At 62.8% G+C, this 18,649-nt stretch overlaps 2 protein-coding genes across 9 annotated transcripts in view; both read left to right on the top strand.

The window, feature by feature from the left end:
• Positions 1-1,235: 1,235 nt before the first annotated feature.
• TEDC2 (tubulin epsilon and delta complex 2) lies at positions 1,236-8,371 on the top strand. 4 transcript variants are annotated; one of them, XM_086691508.1, is made up of 10 exons: positions 1,236-1,324; positions 1,415-1,513; positions 1,682-1,752; positions 1,856-2,261; positions 2,539-2,700; positions 3,318-3,411; positions 3,591-3,702; positions 3,791-3,892; positions 4,335-4,522; positions 4,783-8,371. In XM_086691508.1, the coding sequence occupies exons 1-10, from the start codon at positions 1,299-1,301 to the stop codon at positions 4,918-4,920; spliced, it is 1,398 nt and encodes a 465-aa protein (XP_086547634.1). In that variant the 5' UTR covers positions 1,236-1,298; the 3' UTR covers positions 4,921-8,371. The 4 variants fall into 4 exon arrangements, with proteins under 4 accessions (XP_086547634.1, XP_086547632.1, XP_086547635.1 ...); XM_086691506.1 differs by having other exon boundaries at positions 4,332-4,522; XM_025916900.2 differs by having other exon boundaries at positions 1,237-1,324; positions 2,647-2,700; positions 4,332-4,522.
• Positions 8,372-11,400: 3,029 nt separating this feature from the next.
• NTN3 (netrin 3) overlaps positions 11,401-18,649 on the top strand; it is a 19,546-nt gene continuing 12,297 nt past the window's right edge. The window contains exons 1-6 of one of the 5 annotated variants that reach the window (XM_086691504.1): positions 11,401-12,535; positions 12,607-12,795; positions 12,886-13,035; positions 13,197-13,247; positions 13,380-13,454; positions 14,487-14,835. In XM_086691504.1, the coding sequence (XP_086547630.1) occupies positions 11,608-12,535; positions 12,607-12,795; positions 12,886-13,035; positions 13,197-13,247; positions 13,380-13,454; positions 14,487-14,521 (1,428 nt within the window). In that variant the 5' untranslated portion in view covers positions 11,401-11,607 and the 3' untranslated portion in view covers positions 14,522-14,835. Of the gene's footprint in view, positions 12,536-12,606; positions 12,796-12,885; positions 13,036-13,196; positions 13,248-13,361; positions 13,455-13,667; positions 14,836-18,649 lie in introns of those variants that run through there. The other 4 variants (XM_086691505.1, XM_086691502.1, XM_086691503.1 and 1 more) reach the window with 4 other exon arrangements.

The raw sequence follows: 18,649 nt of genomic DNA, 5'->3' as shown, positions 1-18,649 counted from the left end.
AGCATCTCCCTCTTCCAACTGTGCAAGGGATACCTCCCCATCTTTAAGCAACCCCCTTGATCCCAGTTTGTCATCCCTCCAGCTCCCTGAGATTTCCCAGCCCCTGCAGGGCTCGCTTTCCTACTTCTTACCCCCAATTATATTGGTCCTGCTGTCTTCATCACTCCTTCCAGCTAGCATCCATCCCCACTCTCCCACCTAGCATGTATCCCCCCTCCTCCCAGCTAGCATCTATCTCCCCATTCACACACACCCCAACTAGCATCTACCCCCCCCTCCTCCCACCTAGCATCTATCCCCCCCAGCTAGCATCTATCTCCTGACACACACACCCCAGCTAGCATCTATCCTCCCTCCTCCCAGCTAGCATCTTGCCCCCCAGTCCACCTAGCATCTATTCCCCCTCCTCCCACCTAGCATCTACTCTCCCTCCTCCCACCTAGCATCTATTCCCCCTCCTCCCACCTAGCATCTACTCCCCCTCCTCCCAGCTAGCATCTATCCCCCCCAGCTAGCATCTATCCCCACACACACACCCCAGCTAGCATGTATCCCCGCCTCCTCCCAGCTAGCATCTGTCCACATAGACACACACCCCAGCTATCCTGAGTCACTGAGGGTCCTCCATCCTGGAACTGCTTCCCGTTGCTTCTATGACATCTGAAGCTCCACTCCTCCATCCCTCTGGATTCTAGCTCCCCTTGCACCACCCATCCTTCACCTGTCCCTGTCTAAACACACCTGCCCCACACTGGACCTTCTTGCCCAGACCTGCTGTTCACGGGCCACAATCCCAGCTCTCCTGGACTTTCCGGAGCCTATGCTCAGGTACCTACCTGATGCCACCTCCGAATGTCATCATATCACCAGCATGTCCAAAAGTGAACACTGCCTCCTCCCTAGCTCTGCCCCTAACACGCGTTATTCTCACCTCTAGCGACTGTTACCCCAGTAAACTGGGTCACTCGACGTCCCCTGCCCTGTGCTAGGTGGCCTGGGGTCCGCAAGGCAGCTCGGCCCCGCTTTAGAGCACCTTCAATAAGGACAAAGTCTACCGTAAGTGACCACAGGTGCCACAGTCTGTCTACCCATTCAAACCACAAGTCTGCGCATCACGTGAGGACCCTCTGCTGCCCCGGGACCCTGCTCCGAATGGGAATGGCTGCGCGCGCGGCGGGGGCGGGGCTTGCGCTCTGGGCTTGGGATTGGGTAGTCCGGCCGGAAGGGGGCGGTCTTCTAGCCCGGAAAGGCCCGGACTTCCTGGAGGCGGCAAATCCGGAGGAGCCGCTGTCGCCTTCATGCTGCCCGCGGACTGCTCGCGCCGGTGAGACCCGCGCGCAGGGAGGGAGCGGGGCGGGAGGGGGCGCGGCGCGAGGCCGGCCGGGGTGCTAAGCCGCCGGTGCGCCCCTCCCAGGCTGGTGGCCGAGCTGCGGGACGCCCTGGACGCCTGCGCTGAGCGACAGAGGCAGCTGGAGCGGAGCCTGCGCGTCTCCCGCCGGCTGCTGCGGACCTGGTACGCGGACCCCGAGACCGCCCGGCCAGGCCTCCCTCGGGTCCTGGGAACCCCCCTCGGAGCCCCCGGACTGGGGGACCGCCGCAAAGCCAGGCGGCCCCTTTGGGGTCCCTTGCGCCTGAACCCTGCCTCTTGGCCGTGCCACGACTGTACTGTGAAACTTCGCAGGGAACCAGCCGAGACCCCGGCTCCGCAGCCAACCCCAGCGCCAGAAACCAGTGGAGAGGCTCCGTCTCCGGGTAAACTTCCAGCACCCACCTTCTCCTGGTGCCACTCCTGCTCTGTTTTCCGGACAAGCAGTGGTGAGTGACCACTGCACGCATGGGTCTTTGGTTTTTGCAGAATCCACACCCAGCCCTCAAGACCTCAAGGAGCTGGAGCTTCTGACCCAGGCACTGGAGAAGGCTGTACGGGTGAGAAAAGGCATCTCTAAGACTGGAGAGAGACACAAGGCCCTCAGCCTGAAGTCTGGGTCCGCTGCCCCTTCTGCCACCACAGCCTCTGCCCCGTCCCAGGCCTCCGGCCAGGCTAGCTGTCGAGTCTCAGAGACAAAACCCCCCAGGGGCATCCAGCAGACTGTGGTGCCTGCTAGGGGCCTCCCTGAGTGCAGGCTCCTGTCAGTGCGGGATCGCACCCGTGTGGGGAGAGGATCCCGAGCCATCAAGCCTGGACCAGGCCCCAGGGACCAACAGATACCCCCATCGGCTGCTCTTCAAGCCCCAGAAGCTTTCACACTGAAGGAGAAGGGGTAGGTTTCCCAGACTCTTCCTGGAGGAACTGTTGTCTCTTCTAGATCAGACCCTGGCCAGCAGCAGGAGTCTGGGATGTGGGGTGACAGGGAGGACAGGGCATTGAGCCCGATGCGGGCCAGGGGAGCCTCCAGAGTGCCATCCCATGAGACCCATGCCCCAAAGCTGGCAGAATGCAACATCACTAGGGCCTGTCCAGTAACCTGTTCTCTCATCCATATAGCCCAGGGGCTCCAAATGGGCTCTGCTCCTGGTTCCCTCTCTTCTCTCTGCCAGGGCAGACGTGGACTGCTGGCTCCCACAGCCACTCTGGAAGCCCTGTTCGGGGCTTGAGGGGGGCAGCCCCCAGAGTGCGGCTTCTCTGAGCACTGGCTTCCCTGACAGGATCCTGCTGCGGCTACCCATGGCCTACAGGAAAGCGGCTTCCCGGAACTCCCGGTAAGGCTGAGTGTCAGCTGGGTGGGGCTGGTAGGGGAGACCAGGGAAGTGTGGACAGCGGGGAGGCCTAGGCTTCCCAGCAGTGCAGGGCCTCCTCGGTAAGACTTTTCCAGCAGGCCCCTCTGCTTTGTTGGCTGGGTGGGACACTTTCCGAGATCAGCTAGGACTGCCCTCATGACCTTAGACTGCAGGCTTTGAAGCTAAGAGACCCCGGGTCCCCATTTGTCTTCTCTGTGGAGCAGAGAATGATGGTATCAGCTTCAGAGAGGTGTTGTGAGGGTTAAACACGGCAGTGCCTTTCAAGTGTGTGCTGTGCCTGCACCCCGAGTTCTTTACCACTGTCCCAGGGAGGCTCCGGTACCAGTCGCTGCCAGCCCCTCTCCCCTTTGTCCTTGAACTGTCTCTGGGTATTTCCCAGAGTACGTTGGCTCTGTCGTCTCTTCGTGGACAGTGTCCTCTCAGTTTTCCAAGGCCTCCAGAGGTCCCTCCTGGCTTTCAGCAGAGCCAGACACCCCTACCTGGGGCCCCTCCCTGGCCCTTCCCTGCCTCCTGAGGCCCAGCTGGATGGCATAACTGCATCCCTCTCTGGTTCCCGGGTGCCTGTGTGTCCATCCCAGCCTGTGGGCCCAGCTCAGCTCTACACAGACCAGTGACTCCGTGGATGCCGCTGCCACCGCCAAAACCCAGTTCCTCCAGAAAATGCAGATGACTGTATTCTTGCCGGGCTTGTGGGACCCTCCACGGTGGGGGTGGGGGGTGGTCCTGGCTCTGAGCCTGGTGAGTTTCAGGAGCCACTCCAGGAAGGGCCAGAGCCATTCTGGGGCCCTGTCCTTGGTGGGAGGGGAAGGGGGGAACCTGGCCACAGAGCAGTTTCCCTGACCTGTGTCCAGTCCGGCGGGCCCGGCTCTGGGCTCAGTGCTGCAGCAGTGGAGGCCGAGGTGGGGCTCCTGCAGACGGCCTGTTCGCTGCTGAGACGGCGAATGGAGGAAGTGCTCTCAGCAGGTCAGTGGGCCCTGCTGCGTGTCTTGGGCCGGGGAGGGCTTGGGACTGGCGTGGACCTGACCTATGCTCTCCCTTGACTTTTGCATAGACCCTGCTGACTGCATGCAGGAGTACCGCTGCCTGCTTACCCTGGAGGGGCTGCAGGCCATCACGGAGCAGTGTCTCCACAGGCTGCAGGAGCTGCGTGCAGGTGAGACCCCCTCCCCACCGACACACACACTCTTCAGTATGTGCTGAAGTCTTGTCAGTGGTCGAAGTCCTGGAGCCAAAACGCAGCATTAACAGCTGCTCAGGAGCAAGGACACTCAGGGCAGGTCCTTTCTGGAGCCCCCCCCCCCCCCCGAACTGTCCCACGAGACCAGCCAGAACTGCCCCCCCCCCGCCCCTCCCCTGACGGGCCCTGGCTCTGCGAACAGTCGGCTTATTTTCCTAGTCACTGAGGGTGGCGTGTGAGAAGCAGAGACATACCGGCCCCTGGCTTGCTTCATGTCACTAGAGATGATTTTTTACAGATAACGAGGCTTCGTCTAGGAGGCAAACCTTTGACTTTGCACTGCCCCCACCAAAGGCAGATGGGGAGGAGGTCCCTGGCTGCCACCCCACGAGTCCACCTCCCCCTGCCTTCACAGCAGTGGTGGGACAGCAGCTGGGGCCGTGGCCTGTGGGGAGACGCCCCGGAGCCTCACTGCCCTGCGGAGGAGGAACAGACCCTATCTGGAGCCCCCAGCTTCTTCTCTACTCCAGCACCCAGGAGTTGCAGACTCTAGAGGCCCTGAGGCTGCGGGTGGCCATGCTGGACCAGCAGATCCACCTGGAAAAGGTACTTCCGGAGTAGGGGCGTGGAGACTGGGCGACGGGGGAGCCGTGGGCTTCGGTCCATCTGAAGATGGGGCTTCTGGGCTTGTGTGCATGCTGACACAGCATTGGCCCAGGGGCAGAGCTTTAGAAGGTGGGAGGGGCTGGAACACATGCCTGAAGCCCGCCCTGGAATTGCCTCAATTCAGGGCCTTCTGTGAGCCCTCCCCGGACAGGGCCCGGGCCCGGGCCCTCCTGAGATCTTAACTCTTCATTACCCCTCAGGTCCTGATGGCGGAACTCCTCCCCCTGGTGGGCACACAGGGGCCACACTGGCTAGCGCTTTGCCGAGCTGTGCACAGCCTGCTTTGCGAGGGAGGGGAGCGCTTCCTCACCGTCCTTCGAGATGAACCTGCCGACTGAACCTTTCCCGTGGCCAGCTGCCACCCCCGAGCCCCGTTCCCAGGCCTCGGGACCCTGGCATGAGGGTGACCTTGTTCGGACACTGAGACTCTTGGGAGACCACTCCCTGCCCCCCACTAGTTAACAGGGACTGAGAGGATTTCCGATGCAGAGATGGTGTACCCACCCTGGTAAACCAGCTTTCCCAGGTGGGTTGAGGACAGTCCCCTGGCTCTTCCTGAGGAACCCAGGGCCCTTCTCACAGCAGCTAAAGCGGGTAGTCAGACCTCTGCTTGGCTTCGCCTTCCCCAGGCTGAGACCGGAGGCCTTTCTGGGGCTTTTTGTAGTACTTCTGTTTCTTCTCGCTTTAGATCTATAAGCCACTTGTGTGACATTAACACTACTTTAGCAAGTACGTATATTGAAATCACACTAAGATGGGACTTGATGCGTGTTTTTGCTCACCAAGACGCATCAGGTGTATTCACTGAGAACACGTACTGAAGGGAGGGAAAGGCCACTGAAGGCGAGCAGGACTGGGGACTTCTGCCAGCATTGGCCCCAGCACACCTGAAACCCCTCCCTCCAATCCCCTAGACTGTACTGGGCTCATGGGAAAACACAAAAGCCACAAGCCTATACCAGAGTGGGTGGGCACCGCGTGGCATCTGTGCTCACCAACCCCACAGCTGTTGCTGTGGCCAGCGTGGGCACCCTCCCCCCTGCCTCCCCTGCTGAAGGAATCCTTGCTTTGTGGAACAAAAAACAACTTACAGGTCAAGGTCACGACCTCTGGGTTTAAACCAGTCACAGGGTTGGGCTTACTCTTAATTGCTGCTGTGGGACTTTTAGCAAGATTCTCAAGGGCCCAGTGTTGTCCTCACTGTCATTCTGGGGTTAGTTGTTGGGAGAGGTAATTGAAGAGACGTGACCACCCGTTGACCCGTGAGCTGGATCTGGGCGGCGGGAGGCTCCTCGCCCCCTCCCCTGTCCTCGGAATGTGGGTTCCACTTGCCTCATCACTCCCAGGGGCTGCTCCGAGGACACAGCCTTGAGGTAGTGATGTGATACTTTAAACACCTGCACGGGGTACACGGCTGAGCCCGCTGAGGGCCTCCCGCGACATCAGCCTTTAAGCTCTGGCGGGCGGGTGCCGCAGCCCAGGACACATCTTGTAGGTGAGGCCCGTTTGCTTGTTGACCCCGCCACCCGCCCGGCTGGAGTGGCCTGCCTCCTTCTTCAGTCTCTCCCTGCCCTCTGCACGTGGGGGCCAGTTTCAGATGACCCCCGGATGCTCCCAAGGAGCCCGCGCACCCACAGCAGTGGTTATTACCGCTGGGTTGGGGGTGAGGACAGATTACACAGTGCTGGGCCCTGGTGAGGCCTGGGAGTCTGGTGTTCTTTAAGCCTCTACTGAGGGTGCCTGGGTGGGTCAGTCGGTTGAGCATCTGACTTTGGTTCAGGTCACAATCTCATCATTTGTGAGTTCAAGGCCAGTATCCGGCTCTCTGCTGTCAGCATGGAGCCGGCTTCAGAGCCTCTGTCCCCCTCTCTGCACCTCCCCCGCTCATCTTTTCTGTCTCTCAAAAATAAGCATTATATTAAACAAAAACCATTACTGATCACCTGTGCAGAGCACGATCCTCAGAGCTGGGGCGTTGGCCCTTTGTGTGGACAGCGATGAGCAATTAGGGAATAAAACCAGCCTCTGCCCCAGGGGGATCCAGACCCAAGAAACCCCTGGAGAAGCCCTGGTTTCCTGAGAGCCGATGAGGGGTAGTAGGTATGGGGGAAGGACGGAGTGATGTTGAAGCAGCCTCGAGATAGCTCTGGGCCGCAGCAGGAAGTCCTTCTTATAAAAGCCCCCACAGTCCCACAGGCCAGAAATCTTGAACATGGAATCCCAGGTTTTGTGGCCTGCTGGGAACCAGATGACAGACCAATGTAGGAAACCTAAACCACTCCTCATTGTACTGAGGGGCCTCTAGGGACTGGAATAGCAATGTCCACTGCCCAGGGCAGGAACAGAGAAGGGAAGCCAAGAGATAGGGAGCCTGGGGACAGCCACTCCCCTCTCCTGACCACTGTCATCACTGTCTCCAGATCTCATGCCCAGTTACTCTGATCTTGAGGAACCCTTCATATCCAGGGTGAGTCCCACCACCACCCTGTCACTGGCCACCCGAAAATTAGTTTCCATAACCAGTGGCCTCCACCAAAATTATTTAATCCACCAGTTCACTTGGTTTATTATGCACCTTCCCTACTGGACCTTTGCCCCATGAGGGCAGGGGTGCAGTCCACCTCGATCCCTGGCCAGGCCCAGATGGGTGCCCAAAGGTTGTGGACTCGATGACCCACCTATCAGGACCAGTCCTGGTGATGTCTTTGTGGAGGGCTGTCCTGCCCGCACTTGGGCAGGGAGGTGACCCCCGTAGCGTCTGGAAGGATGAGAGCAAAGGTCTGGGTAGGCGCCCCCTCTAGATTGCACCCGCCCACCCAGATTCAACGCCAAGCCAGGAGGCGGCAGCGAACTCCTCTCCTCGGCGTCCCGGTGGCGTCACCGCATCCCGGGCCAATCCGCACTGACGTGGCGGTCGAGGACGGGAGTGGGGTCTGCGCGGGTTCCCACACCCACCCTGAACGCGGCCCCCGCGTCGGCGGCATGAGCGCACCCGAGCCCCCACCCGCGGCCCCTGCCGAGCCCCTCGCGTCCCCCGAACCCCCCGGGGCCCTGCGAGCGCTGCTTTTGGCCACCGGCGGCGTGGGGGGCTCCTGGCCGCGCTGCGTCCTGCCGTTCGGCGTTGTGGCCCTGGTGACCGGCGCCGCTGCCACAGCCATCACCTTCTCGCTGCGCGGACCTCGCCTGGACCCGGAGCAGGGCGTGGCGCTGGCCGCGCTGGGCGCGGGCCTCGGGCTCCTGGCCGCCGCCTTCCTGTGCTGGCACGCTCGGCGGCGGCGGCGGGCCGGGCGCGCGGGGCAGCGGGAGCCGGGGACGTCCTGAGCCCGCGCGGGCGGCCCCCTCCCCAGCGAAGTCACCGCGAGCCGGGAGCCTCCTCCCTCCGGACCTCGCCACGGCTGGGCGCGCGCAGCGCAGCGCGCGGGTGGCGGGTCGCGGAGGCCCCCTCCCTCGACCGTTTCTTCCCGAGCCCTTAGGAGGCCAAGGGCGTGCGGGCTACGAGACATTTCCCTGTGCTCTCCCCTCTCGCCTCTCCCCCCTCCTCCCAATGTTGCTTTTCAGTGTTCTGCTTGGCGTGCAGAGCGGGTGGCGACCACAGAGAGAGCCTGCGTGGCACGGGGGCCCTGCCGGGGATGCAGGGTGCAAGAAGGCCACGGACTTGGCGGGGGCCGCCCTCCCGGGTCGAGGCGCAGCGTGCCGTACGCCCCTCCCCCTGCTGTCTGTCCTCACTGCTGGGTTGGAAGCCCCTCTCGGCATAATAGACGCTCAATAAATGTTTGTGCTATGTGTGAACGAGTTGTGGCTTGCAAAGGTCTGGAGGGGACAGTAGGTCCTGGGCTAGGCCGGGAGTGTTAGATCAGTTGGCCTTTTAAGGGAAAGACCCCAGCCCCCTGAGGCCTGGGACGTCTGGCCCCCTGGGCCCCTTCTCCCCCAGATGGGTTCCCCGCCTGCCCCAAAGCCAGCAGCTGTCACTCCGATGGGGGGCGGGGGACCGTGCGGTGGGGATGGGAGGACTGTAGTGGCCTGAGAAGATGCGGGGGGGGGGGGGGGGGGGCAGGGAGGCGGAGCTTCTTCTAAGGTGCCTGCCAGAATGGGGCAGGACCAGCTGAGAAGGTGTGACAGGGTAGGGACAGGTCGGCCAGCTCTCCGGAGCCATGAGCCTGCACTGGGGACTGGGCTTAACTCTCATCAGGCCATCTGCCAGGGCCATCCTAGGGGCCAGAAGAGAATTCGTGCAGGCGGTGGGGGGGGGGGGGGGTCATTGCAGGGAAGAGGTGGGGCTGCCTGCAGCCTCCTCCCCAGGGAGCTGGTGGTACCGCCGCCCTCTGGGCCCGCAACTCCCGGCTTGCTAACAGGGATGAACACTGGCAGCAGGCTGAGCCCTGGGGGCCTCTTTCCACCCACACCAGAAACCACCAGATGTTCTGCAGCCCCTCGCCCGACTCAGGAGGAAGCTGGGCTGCAGACAAAGCCTGCACAGGCTGGCCCGGAGCTGGAGGGGAGCCTGCTCCCTGATTTCCCTTCTTCCCTCTTGCCAGGAGTCTTGAAGCGCACTCAGCCAGGGGCTCCCTGGAAGCTTGTCTCAGGCTCTGTGGAACCTGCATGTTGGGCCTGGGCACGTCTCCCCACTGTGGCCAGCTAGTCACCCAGAAGGTTCTATTGCAGCCTCTACTCTCTTGCCAGGGCTCTGCTCATCCCAGGCTGAGTTGGACGCTGATGACCAGAAGGGATGTTGAAGGGGGTGGTGGGGAAGGTGCCAATTCCAAATGTCACTCATTCTGGAGCAGGATGTGCTGTCAGCTCCCTTATTCGCGCACCTATCTGCTGTTGAGGGGCGCGTTTTTTTATCGGGAAGTTGAGGTGAGGTACCGTGGCACCTGTTCTGTGGGGCAGAGGGGACCCGCAGACTCCCTGCTGCTGCCAAAGGTGAAGGGAGAGAGGCCAGCAGCCCCTCTGGCTCAATCCTTCCCAAGTCTCCTGTGATCTCATCAGCCCCTCCACCAACCCCCCCCCCCCCCGCATTTGTGCTGGAGGGTGCCTGTCACTTCAGGTGCCCCATCACCCTGTCTTCATGCTGCTCCCTCCTCTTCTCCTTTGGTTTCCCAGGGGAGGTCCCAGCGTCCTCCTGTCCCTCCCCTCCCGAAGAACACGAAGGTTCTGCCTCCCCCTACCCTCTCCTTGTGGGTGCTCGCAGTCTCTCTGGCCTGGCTGCAAGTGAGGCTCTGCACACACAGACGCATCTGCATGGCGTCCTCGTCCTCCGCCAGCTGCAGGGCCTGGCCAGAGGTGAGCCTCCCATCTGAACCTTCAGGACTCAGACTTTCTCTCAGGTCACACATGTCCCTGTGTTCCCTGGCCCCCGTGCACACAGCTGCCCCTTCCTGGGATGCTTGGCCCTGTCCATCAAAGACCTAACAGGGGAAGTGGTCTCTATCCAGAGCAATCCCTGGTCTCTCTTGGTTGGGTCACTGTCAGCAGCAGCTGCCCTTTCCCCACCTGGTGACCAGGCTGCCCAGCTGGGCTCCCACTTCAGGTTCTCTACGCAGACCTGCTGGGAAGTGGGCCAGGCTCAGGGGTTCTGACGCTGAACCGTCTGTGACCAAGCCCTCCCCATGGACCAGACTCCACTCCCTACCCTGCACAGGGATCCTCAACTGCTGACCAAGCCCCTGAACCCCAAGGAACCCTATTATCTAGTGGGCTCCCCGGCCCCCACACACGGCTTCACTTTCTCCCTGCCAGCTCTGGGGGCTGGACCCATCATGGCGAGGCAATCAGACAGAGACCCAGAGATGCTTTGGGACAAGAGTTTGGCCTGATCTGGGGGTTGGGGGTGGAGGGGGTATGCCAATTTCATCACTTAGGTAAGCTCAGGTCAGACGGGGAGGATGCATCCTTCCTGAACATAAAGCAGGAGAGACTCCAGTCTGTAGAGGCCCTGGCTGCGTCCAATACCTAGGTAGCTCATCAAACCTCCCCAATGGCTCAGCAAAGTTGAGTAACAGGCATCTGTCCAGTGAAAAAACTCAGTCTCAGGTTAAGGAACCTGAACCACAGGACTAGAAGTCGGAGCAGCTTGGATTCAAAATCAGACGTGGTCCCAAAGGTGTGGTTTTTTTCTGCTCGTGCACACCACTGCCTTGGGGACATCCCATAACCACCAGTTCTGCTTGGCTCCTCCAGCCCTGAGTGTTCCCTGTAGGGACCCAGGGGAGCATCGGGGCACCAGCCTTCAGATCCAGAGCCCAGTCTGCCAGATGGGCCTGAGGGAGGAGGCGACCAGACCCCCGCCCAGCACGTGGCACAGCCCCAGGAGCAGTCAGGGCCTGGATGCAGGCCGGGGACCCTGCTGGGTGGTCCCCCACGGGCTGCGTGGCTGAGCCGCCCCCTCCCGCCAGCCGCATTCCTGGCTCCCCGGCCCCTCCCCCGGCTCGCGGGCCTCCCAGCCCCCTCCCCCGCTGGCCCCGCCAGTGTCTGAATCTGCTTCTGATTCCGGCTCTGCCGACGAGGCCCCCTCCCCTCTCCTCCCTCCTTCCCGGCCCGAGCAGCCCCGCCCCCGGCCGGGCCCAGGCTTGCGCCTACTGCGCCCCCCACCCCCTCCTGGCACAGCTCGCCCGTCGTCGCTACAGCCGGGAGGAGGCGGCGGCCGGGGCGCCCCAGGCCCCGCCCGCCCTCGGCCCTTCCTGGGAGGCCGGGAGACCTGCTCGACCCGGCCCTCTGTGGGTGAGTGCAACGGCGGGCGACGGGTGGGGCCTCCGCGGGCGGAGGCGCCGGGAGCGGGGGCGACTCCTGTCATCGCTCCAGGCCCAGCGGGAGGACGCGCCAGCATCCCCGCTGTTGCGCTTGGCCCGGGGCGTGCCCGCGGCTGCTCCCACCTCTGGGCCTCGGCTGGGGCCGCCCGGGATTGCTTGGCATTGCGGGCCAGCGGGCAGAGCCTCGGACCCGGGCTCACTCTCCGCCCCCCACCCCCACCCCGAGGGCAGCAGCGTGGGGCCCGGCGGGCCGGCGGATCTACCGCGACTCCGGCCATGCCGGGCTGGCCCTGGGGGCTGCTGCTGACCGCGGGCACGCTTTCGACCGCTCTGAGCCTGGGGCCGCCGGCGCCCGCCGACCCCTGCCATGACGAGGGGGGCGCGCCCCGCGGCTGCGTGCCGGGCCTGGTGAACGCCGCCTTGGGCCGCGAGGTGCTGGCGTCCAGCACGTGTGGGCGGCCGGCCACGCGGGCCTGTGATGCCTCCGACCCGAGGCGGGCACACCCGGCCGCCCTCCTGACCTCCGCAGGGAGCACCACAAGCCCTGTGTGCTGGCGTTCGGACTCACTGACGCAGGCGCCCTTCAACGTGACCCTCACAGTGCCTCTGGGCAAGGCTTTTGAGCTGGTGTTCGTGAGCTTGCGCTTCTGCTCTGCGCCCCCTGCCTCGGTGGCTCTGCTCAAGTCACAGGATCATGGCCGCAGCTGGGCCCCACTGGGTTTCTTCTCCTCCCGCTGTGGCCTGGACTATGGCCGCCTGCCTGTCCCTGCCGATGGCCCACCAGGCCCAGGGCCCGAAGCTCTGTGCTTCCCGGAGCCCCAGGCCCAGCCCGATGGTGGTGGCCTTCTGGCCTTCAGCGTGCAGGACGGAAGCCCACCAGGCCTGGATCTGGACAGCAGCCCAGTGCTCCAAGACTGGGTGACTGCCACAGACATTCGAATAGTGCTCACAAGGCCTGCCGTGCTGGGGGACACCAGGGACTCCGTGGCCATGGTCCCTTACTCTTACTCGGCGACTGAGCTCCAGGTGGGCGGGCGCTGCAAGTGCAATGGGCATGCCTCAAGGTGCCTGCTGGACACCCAGGGCCACCTAATCTGCGACTGCCAGCATGGCACCGAGGGCCCCGACTGCGGCCGCTGCAAGCCCTTCTACTGCGACAGGCCGTGGCAGCGGGCCACGGCCCGGGAAGCCCACGCCTGCCTTGGTGAGGCCTTGGAGGGCGGCCTGGGGACCCTGGACTGGGCCAGCCTGCCCCTGACCCATCCCTTCCTGCAGCTTGCTCCTGCAATGGCCACGCGCGCCGCTGCCGCTTCAACATGGAGCTGTACCGACTATCCGGCCGCCGCAGTGGCGGGGTCTGCCTCAACTGCCGGCACAACACGGCCGGCCGCCACTGCCACTACTGCCGGGAGGGCTTCTATCGAGACCCTGGCCGTGCCCTGAGTGACCGCCGCGCTTGCAGGGGTGAGCCTGCCGCCGGCTGCCTGCACGTCCTCACCCTCTGGGTTCCCACCTCCCCAGATGGGCTTCTGACGGTCCCATCTCTGTCCTCAGCATGTGACTGTCACCCTGTTGGTGCTGCTGGCAAAACCTGCAACCAGACCACAGGCCAGTGTCCCTGCAAGGATGGTGTCACGGGCCTCACCTGCAATCGCTGCGCCCCCGGCTTCCAGCAGAGCCGCTCTCCCGTGGCACCCTGCGTTAGTGAGTGACCCTGCCCTGCTTCCGCCACCTCAGCCGAAACCACACCAGTTCTCCACACCCCCCCTCCCCACCCCACCCCCTCCCCGCTGCTGCCTGCTTGCCCCCAGAGCCCTACGAATCCTCCCCCTCAAATGCAGGCGGCTCTCTCACCCTGTCCGCAGAGACGCCTGTCCCTGGACCCACTGAGGAGAGCAGCTCTGTGGAACCCCAGGGTGAGTGGACACAGAACAGGGGCCCAGATTGGCATGACTGTGGGGGAAGGGGGCTTGGGGTTCAAGGAGGGGGAGGAGGAAAGGGCGGGGTAAGAAGGGAGGGATCTGTGCCAGCCTCCACACCCCCTCCAGACTGCGACGTGCACTGCAAACCCGCCCGCGGCAGCTACCGCATCAGCTTGAAGAAGTTCTGCAGGAAAGACTACGGTAGGCCTCCTGCCGTCACCTTCTCACCGTCCCTTGACCCTCCCTGGGCCTCCCACTGTCGCCGGCCCCGCCCTGTCACCCCCCCCCCCAGTCCCCTCTCTGTGCCCCCCTCCCCACACCGCGGGCGCCCAGAGCTCCTCCGCGCGGCCCGCCCCCTCCCGGCTCCGCCCCGCCTGACCCCGCCCCATCTCGCCCTCCCCCCGCCCCCCTCAGCGGTGCAGGTGGCGGTGGGCGCGCGCGGCGAGGCGCGCGGCTCGTGGACGCGCTTCCCGGTGGCCGTGCTTGCAGTGTTCCGGAGCGGCGAGGAGCGCGCGAGGCGAGGGAGCAGCGCGCTGTGGGTGCCGGCGCGGGACGCGGCCTGCGGCTGCCCGCGCCTGCTGCCCGGCCGCCGCTACCTGCTGCTGGGGGGCGGGCCGGGGACCGCGGTCGGGGGCCGGGGGCCCGGGCTCAGCGCTGCCCGCGGGAGCCTCGTGCTGCCCTGGCGCGATGCGTGGACGAGGCGCCTGCGGAGACTGCAGCGGCGCGAGCGGCGGGGGCGCTGCGGGACGGCCTGAGCCCGCAGCGCGGGCGGGGCGCTGCTTCCACGTTGAGGCGCACGTTCAGCTGGTGCATCTGCCTGCAGGGGAGTCTTTGCTGGCGTAGCGCGCGTCGCCATCTGGGCCTTCGCCCCGACCCTGCCCAGCGACTCCCTAGATGCCACGCGCCCATGCCTAAGAGGGGTGTGACCGATGTAGGGACACCCCGCGCCGACACACAGGGATGTGATAGCCCCAAAGAGCTGCTTCAGGGATCCACTGGGCAGTTGTCATCCCAACGGACTCGTTGCCCGCCATCCTCGCATTATCTTCCCCCTCCTACGGGCACTGTGATGGTCCAAGAGGCTGTGAACCCCCTGTGGGGCCGAACAACATTTCGAGGCTCTGAGAACACTCTAAGGGACGCTGTGACCCCCAGTCCCCCCCCCCATGATGTCGTGATCCCTCAGAGAGCATTTTCACCTTCCTAAAAAGCACTGTGACCCTCTCCCAACAGATATGAACCCCTTTGTGATGCCAGGACCCATCTAAGGTCTGAGAACACCCCCAGGGCCTCGGTGGCTCCAACCCCCACGGACTCTGATCTTCAGGGAGTGGTCTGACTCCCCAGGAGGCACTGTGGCCATCACAGACGCCTGTGGACCCCCATGGGGCTCGGTGACACTGGCTCCCCCGCCCCCTGCCAGGACCCGCAGAGGGCGCTGTGACTCCTCCCCCAGCGAGGAAGGCAGCCTCTGGTCCGGGTCTGTCACGACTGTCACCTCTGCCTGCCCTGTCTGTGCCGCTTGGACGTCCGTGTCCCTGTCCCCGCTGCGTCTCTGCCTGTATTCGGCCCCTTTCTCGGCCTGCTGTGTCCCTGTCTTGTCTCCGGCTGTCTCTCTCGGTCTCCGGGCTCCTCCTCTCAGGTCGCTCCCGGAGGACCCCCTCCTCCCCTCCTCCGCCCGCTCGGGACTAGACGTCGTGTCCACGCGGACGCGCGTTCCCAGGTCTACGCGTGACCCGGCCGGACGGCGGCTCTGGCTGGCGGCCCTCTCGGCTCCCGACGCCCCCAACCTTGCGTTTGGCTGGACCCCACATCCCCCGCCCACTCGGCTCACGAGCCCACGCTCCCCTGTGCCGGGACCCGACTCTGGCGGCCGCAAGCTCCCGCTGCCCCGCGGCGGGGCGCCAGCGCGCATGCCCAGAGCCCGCTGCGGCCGAGACCCGCAGGCGCCCGGGGTGGGCAGCCGGCGGCGCGTGCTCGGCGGGGGCGGGGCCGCATGCGCGCGTGCGCAGAACGGCCCGCGCTCAGTCGCACAGAGAGCTGAGGAGAAGCGGCGCGGCGGGCGGAGGTGGGTGCGCGGCCGGCGCGGCGGGCGGGGGGCGTGACGGCCCGGCACGGGGCCGGTTCTCCGGCTGTCACGGTGGAAGGGGAGTGCTGAGGGAGGGGAGGTGGTGCCGGGCTTCTGGGCCTCCGTCCCAGGCGGGGCGCGGGGGCCGGCCGCGGCTCAGGTCGGGGGTCCGGAACCCGCGCTTCTCGGGCCCGCGGCCGTCCGCCTGGCGGTGCCCGCCATCCCCTGCCGGACCCCGCGGACCGAGCGCCGGGCAGGGCGCGATGCGGGACCGGGGCCGACCTCGGCCCCGCCGGACCCCAACCTCGGGGGGCAGGGCCGGCGCCCCCCCCCCCCCCCCCCCAATAAGCCGCGTGGTGGGTGGCCGGCCCGGGGCAAAGCGTCGGAAAGAGCTGTTCTGTGTCAGGCTTTTTCTTCGGGCACTATCCGGCTCTGCGGGGGTAGGAAGTCCTCTTCTGGACTCGAAATTGCAACAGATTCTCTGATAACGTTCTGCCCTTGAAGACCTGCAAGTGCTTTCCTCTGGGCCCTCGGTTTGCCCCAGGACGACACGCCCGCCCACCTGCCACTGGTGTGTCTACCCTGCCTCTGAGCCCTCGGCTGGCTGGGCTGCTGTGCCAGGCGGCAGCTGTCCTGCAGGCCTTGCCGGCAGAAGGAAGCATTTCCACAGGGCCCCGGGCGCTGTGCTTTCCTGAGCCTTGAGTAAGCACAGGTGGAGGGCGGGGATAGGCTGCACCTGGTCATGGTTTTTGGGGGCAGGGGTGCTGGTGGCTTGGCAAGAGGTTTTCATTGATGACTTCACTCAGTGCAGAAAGGGTCGCTTTGGGTCTCCTGGATTGCCACTCGTTGGCCTGACATTAAAGGCCAAAGGTTGTCTAAGAGCCACCTGAGCTGCGGGGAGGCACAGGTAGACTGTTAGGTTAGCCGCGTGCTCAGGAGGCATGGGCCTCGTGGCTGTGATGCTGCCATTTCCGTGTTTCCCCAGCTTCCAATTCCTAGCCAGGAGTCTGTTTGCCTTTCTAGGGCCAATAGAGGCAGTCCAAGGTGGTTTTTGTTATTTTGATGTATGTTTGCTCTGGAGTCGGCAGGGACTTCTAGGCAAATGCAGAAAAAATAAAACACCCCTTTATTTGGCAGATGTAGCTTGTTTCCTCCACTGGAGAGCGGGGTTTCCATCTTCCCTCTCTGTCCCTGGCACGTAGCAGCTGCTTGTAAAACATTTGCTTCACTGTCTTGGAGACCAGCTTGCAAGGTCTGTTCATTTTAGGGGATCCATTCTGGGAGAAACCACCCCAGATAAGAAGAGATGAAGAAATCTCACAAAGGTTTAACAGTTCTCTCTGGCCTGTGGTATGACCCTCATGTGCACTTCCTTTCATGCTGGAGGTCGGCCTTCATCTAATCTTCTCAGCCCTCAGATAAAGCCTTTACCCGAAGTGCTTATCGGATGGCAAGTGCTCTGTTTAAAGCCTGTCTCTCCCCGTGGACAGGGCGAGGGCCATGTCACATTCATCTTTGGTCCCCTATTGTCTGGCATGGAATGGGCCGGGGGGCGGGGGGGGGGGTCTCTCTGAAAGGCTGTGAAATGAACCGAGATGCTAAAACTAGTTTTCGTGTGGGTTAAGGGTGACCTTCGGGGAAATGCAGACGCCATCTAGGCAGGCTTCTCATAACAGTCATAAAATTCACCCCCCTGAATCCGCAAGTTCCTGTGCAGGTGGGCCTCGTGGGCTTACACTGACCACTGCTGCCAGGACTGTCTGGCAGGTCGAGTGACCTTGGGCACACCGTGTTGCTCCTAATTCTCGTTACCATTTGAGCTAGCCTCAGAAGACGGATTTAAGTGTTTGCTTTGAGATGGTTTCTGCTTTAAAGTACATAAGAACAATGAAGCAGGTTATAAAAAAGCACTTAACATTCACCCTGTTCAATGTTTTACCTGCTGAGGCATACCTTTCCTGTTATGACAACTCCGCTTGTGGAAGAAAGAAGCCCTTTCCGATTCAAAGCAGCAGCTTCAGTGGCTGTTTCAAGTGTCACTTTGCAAATGGAGATAATATCAAAGGAAACAAACAGACCAAAAAAAAAAAAAAAAAAAAAAAACCACCCAGGGCATTTTATGAAGAATCCACTTGAATTTCTTTACTTGGTAACTTTCATTAAGCTTTCAGCACAGGTTTACCGAAGTCGTACTTCACCTGAGGAGGCCGTGTGCCCATATTCTGTGGCTACACGTTTGGGTGGCCAGCGCGCCGCCAGAGGTGGACTGGGGTTTGCGATGGAAAGAGAGGGGTAGCCTTCTGCTGGCCTTTGGTAGGGACTCTGGAGAAGGACGTGAGCTACGTTTTGGAGAACGAGGAGATGATGGAGATGATGGATGTGGCAAGGCCACATGAGGGAAAGGGCCTTCCGGGCGAGGGGGCAGCGTATGCCTGCCTGAAGTCACAAGGGCACAGCTACTTCGCAACCTGCTGTTGCAAGAAGGGTGGTGGGGACTCCAGTAGGTGGAGCGAAGAGAGGAAGGTGAGGCCAGAGAAAGCGAGGCTGGTGGCAGGTCGGAAGAGGCCTTGAGTTCCAGGCCCAAGTGTGAATTTTACCCTGAGAGCAGTGGGAAGCCACCAGGATATCTTGGGGTTGTGTGTGACTGATCAGATTGTGTCCTCCAGGGGTGAACGGGCGTCGATGGCCATGGTGGGTTGGCGACGGGTGGCACGGAGTTGGAAGCTGCCCACCTATTGAAACGTAGGCCCAGCACAGAGGAAGAGTGGTGGGGGACAGAAAGGAGAGCGGGCCCCTGGGACAAGTGGCTTCAGGGCTGGGGAGGGTCAGGGAGAAAGGAGGTGTAGGGAACACTCCCAAGATTGGGTGACAGCATTTGCCATTGCCATGACACAGGCAGAGGGTGCCGGAAGGAGGCTGGCTTGGGGGCAGGCAATGACATTGAGTTTGCAGATGCTGAACTTCCCAGTAAGTAAGGCTTCCCGGTGGCAGGTGGGTATATGTGGATCTAGAACCAGGGAGAACGTCCTGGGCTCGACCGCGTTTTGGGGACTCCTTCCGATGGTGCTGAAGCCACGTGGACTGGGGTGGGCCTCACCAGGAGAGTGTGTGGAGTAAGCAAGAGAAGAAGGAAGTCTGGAGACAGCTGGTGTTTTCTCCTACAGCAGCGGGGAGGTGACAATGGAAGTCTAATCAATAACCGCTTGCCTTTTGGGGCCTGGGGGCAGGATAGCAGGCTTTTTATTTGTCACAGAGCCCCAGTTTGTTAGTTAGAACGAACGAATGATCTCAGCAAAATGTGAGAGTCTAGAGGTGCAAAGTCAGATGA

This window comes from Puma concolor, chromosome E3, assembly GCF_028749965.1.
Source record: "Puma concolor isolate L17-30 chromosome E3, mPumCon1.1.hap2, whole genome shotgun sequence".
In the NCBI taxonomy this organism is placed as follows: Eukaryota; Metazoa; Chordata; class Mammalia; order Carnivora; family Felidae; genus Puma; species Puma concolor.
The sequence above is the reverse complement of the archived record's forward strand: the minus strand, read 5'-3'. Positions and strand labels throughout refer to the sequence as shown.

Coding starts and splice junctions, on each gene's coding strand:
- TEDC2 (XM_086691506.1), top strand. CDS start 1,299: ATGCTGCCCGCGGACTGCTCGCGCCG. Junction 2,262..2,538: donor TTCACACTGAAGGAGAAGGG/GTAGGTTTCCCA, acceptor TCTCTCTGCCAG/GGCAGACGTGGACTGCTGGC. Junction 3,703..3,790: donor GGAGGAAGTGCTCTCAGCAG/GTCAGTGGGCCC, acceptor ACTTTTGCATAG/ACCCTGCTGACTGCATGCAG.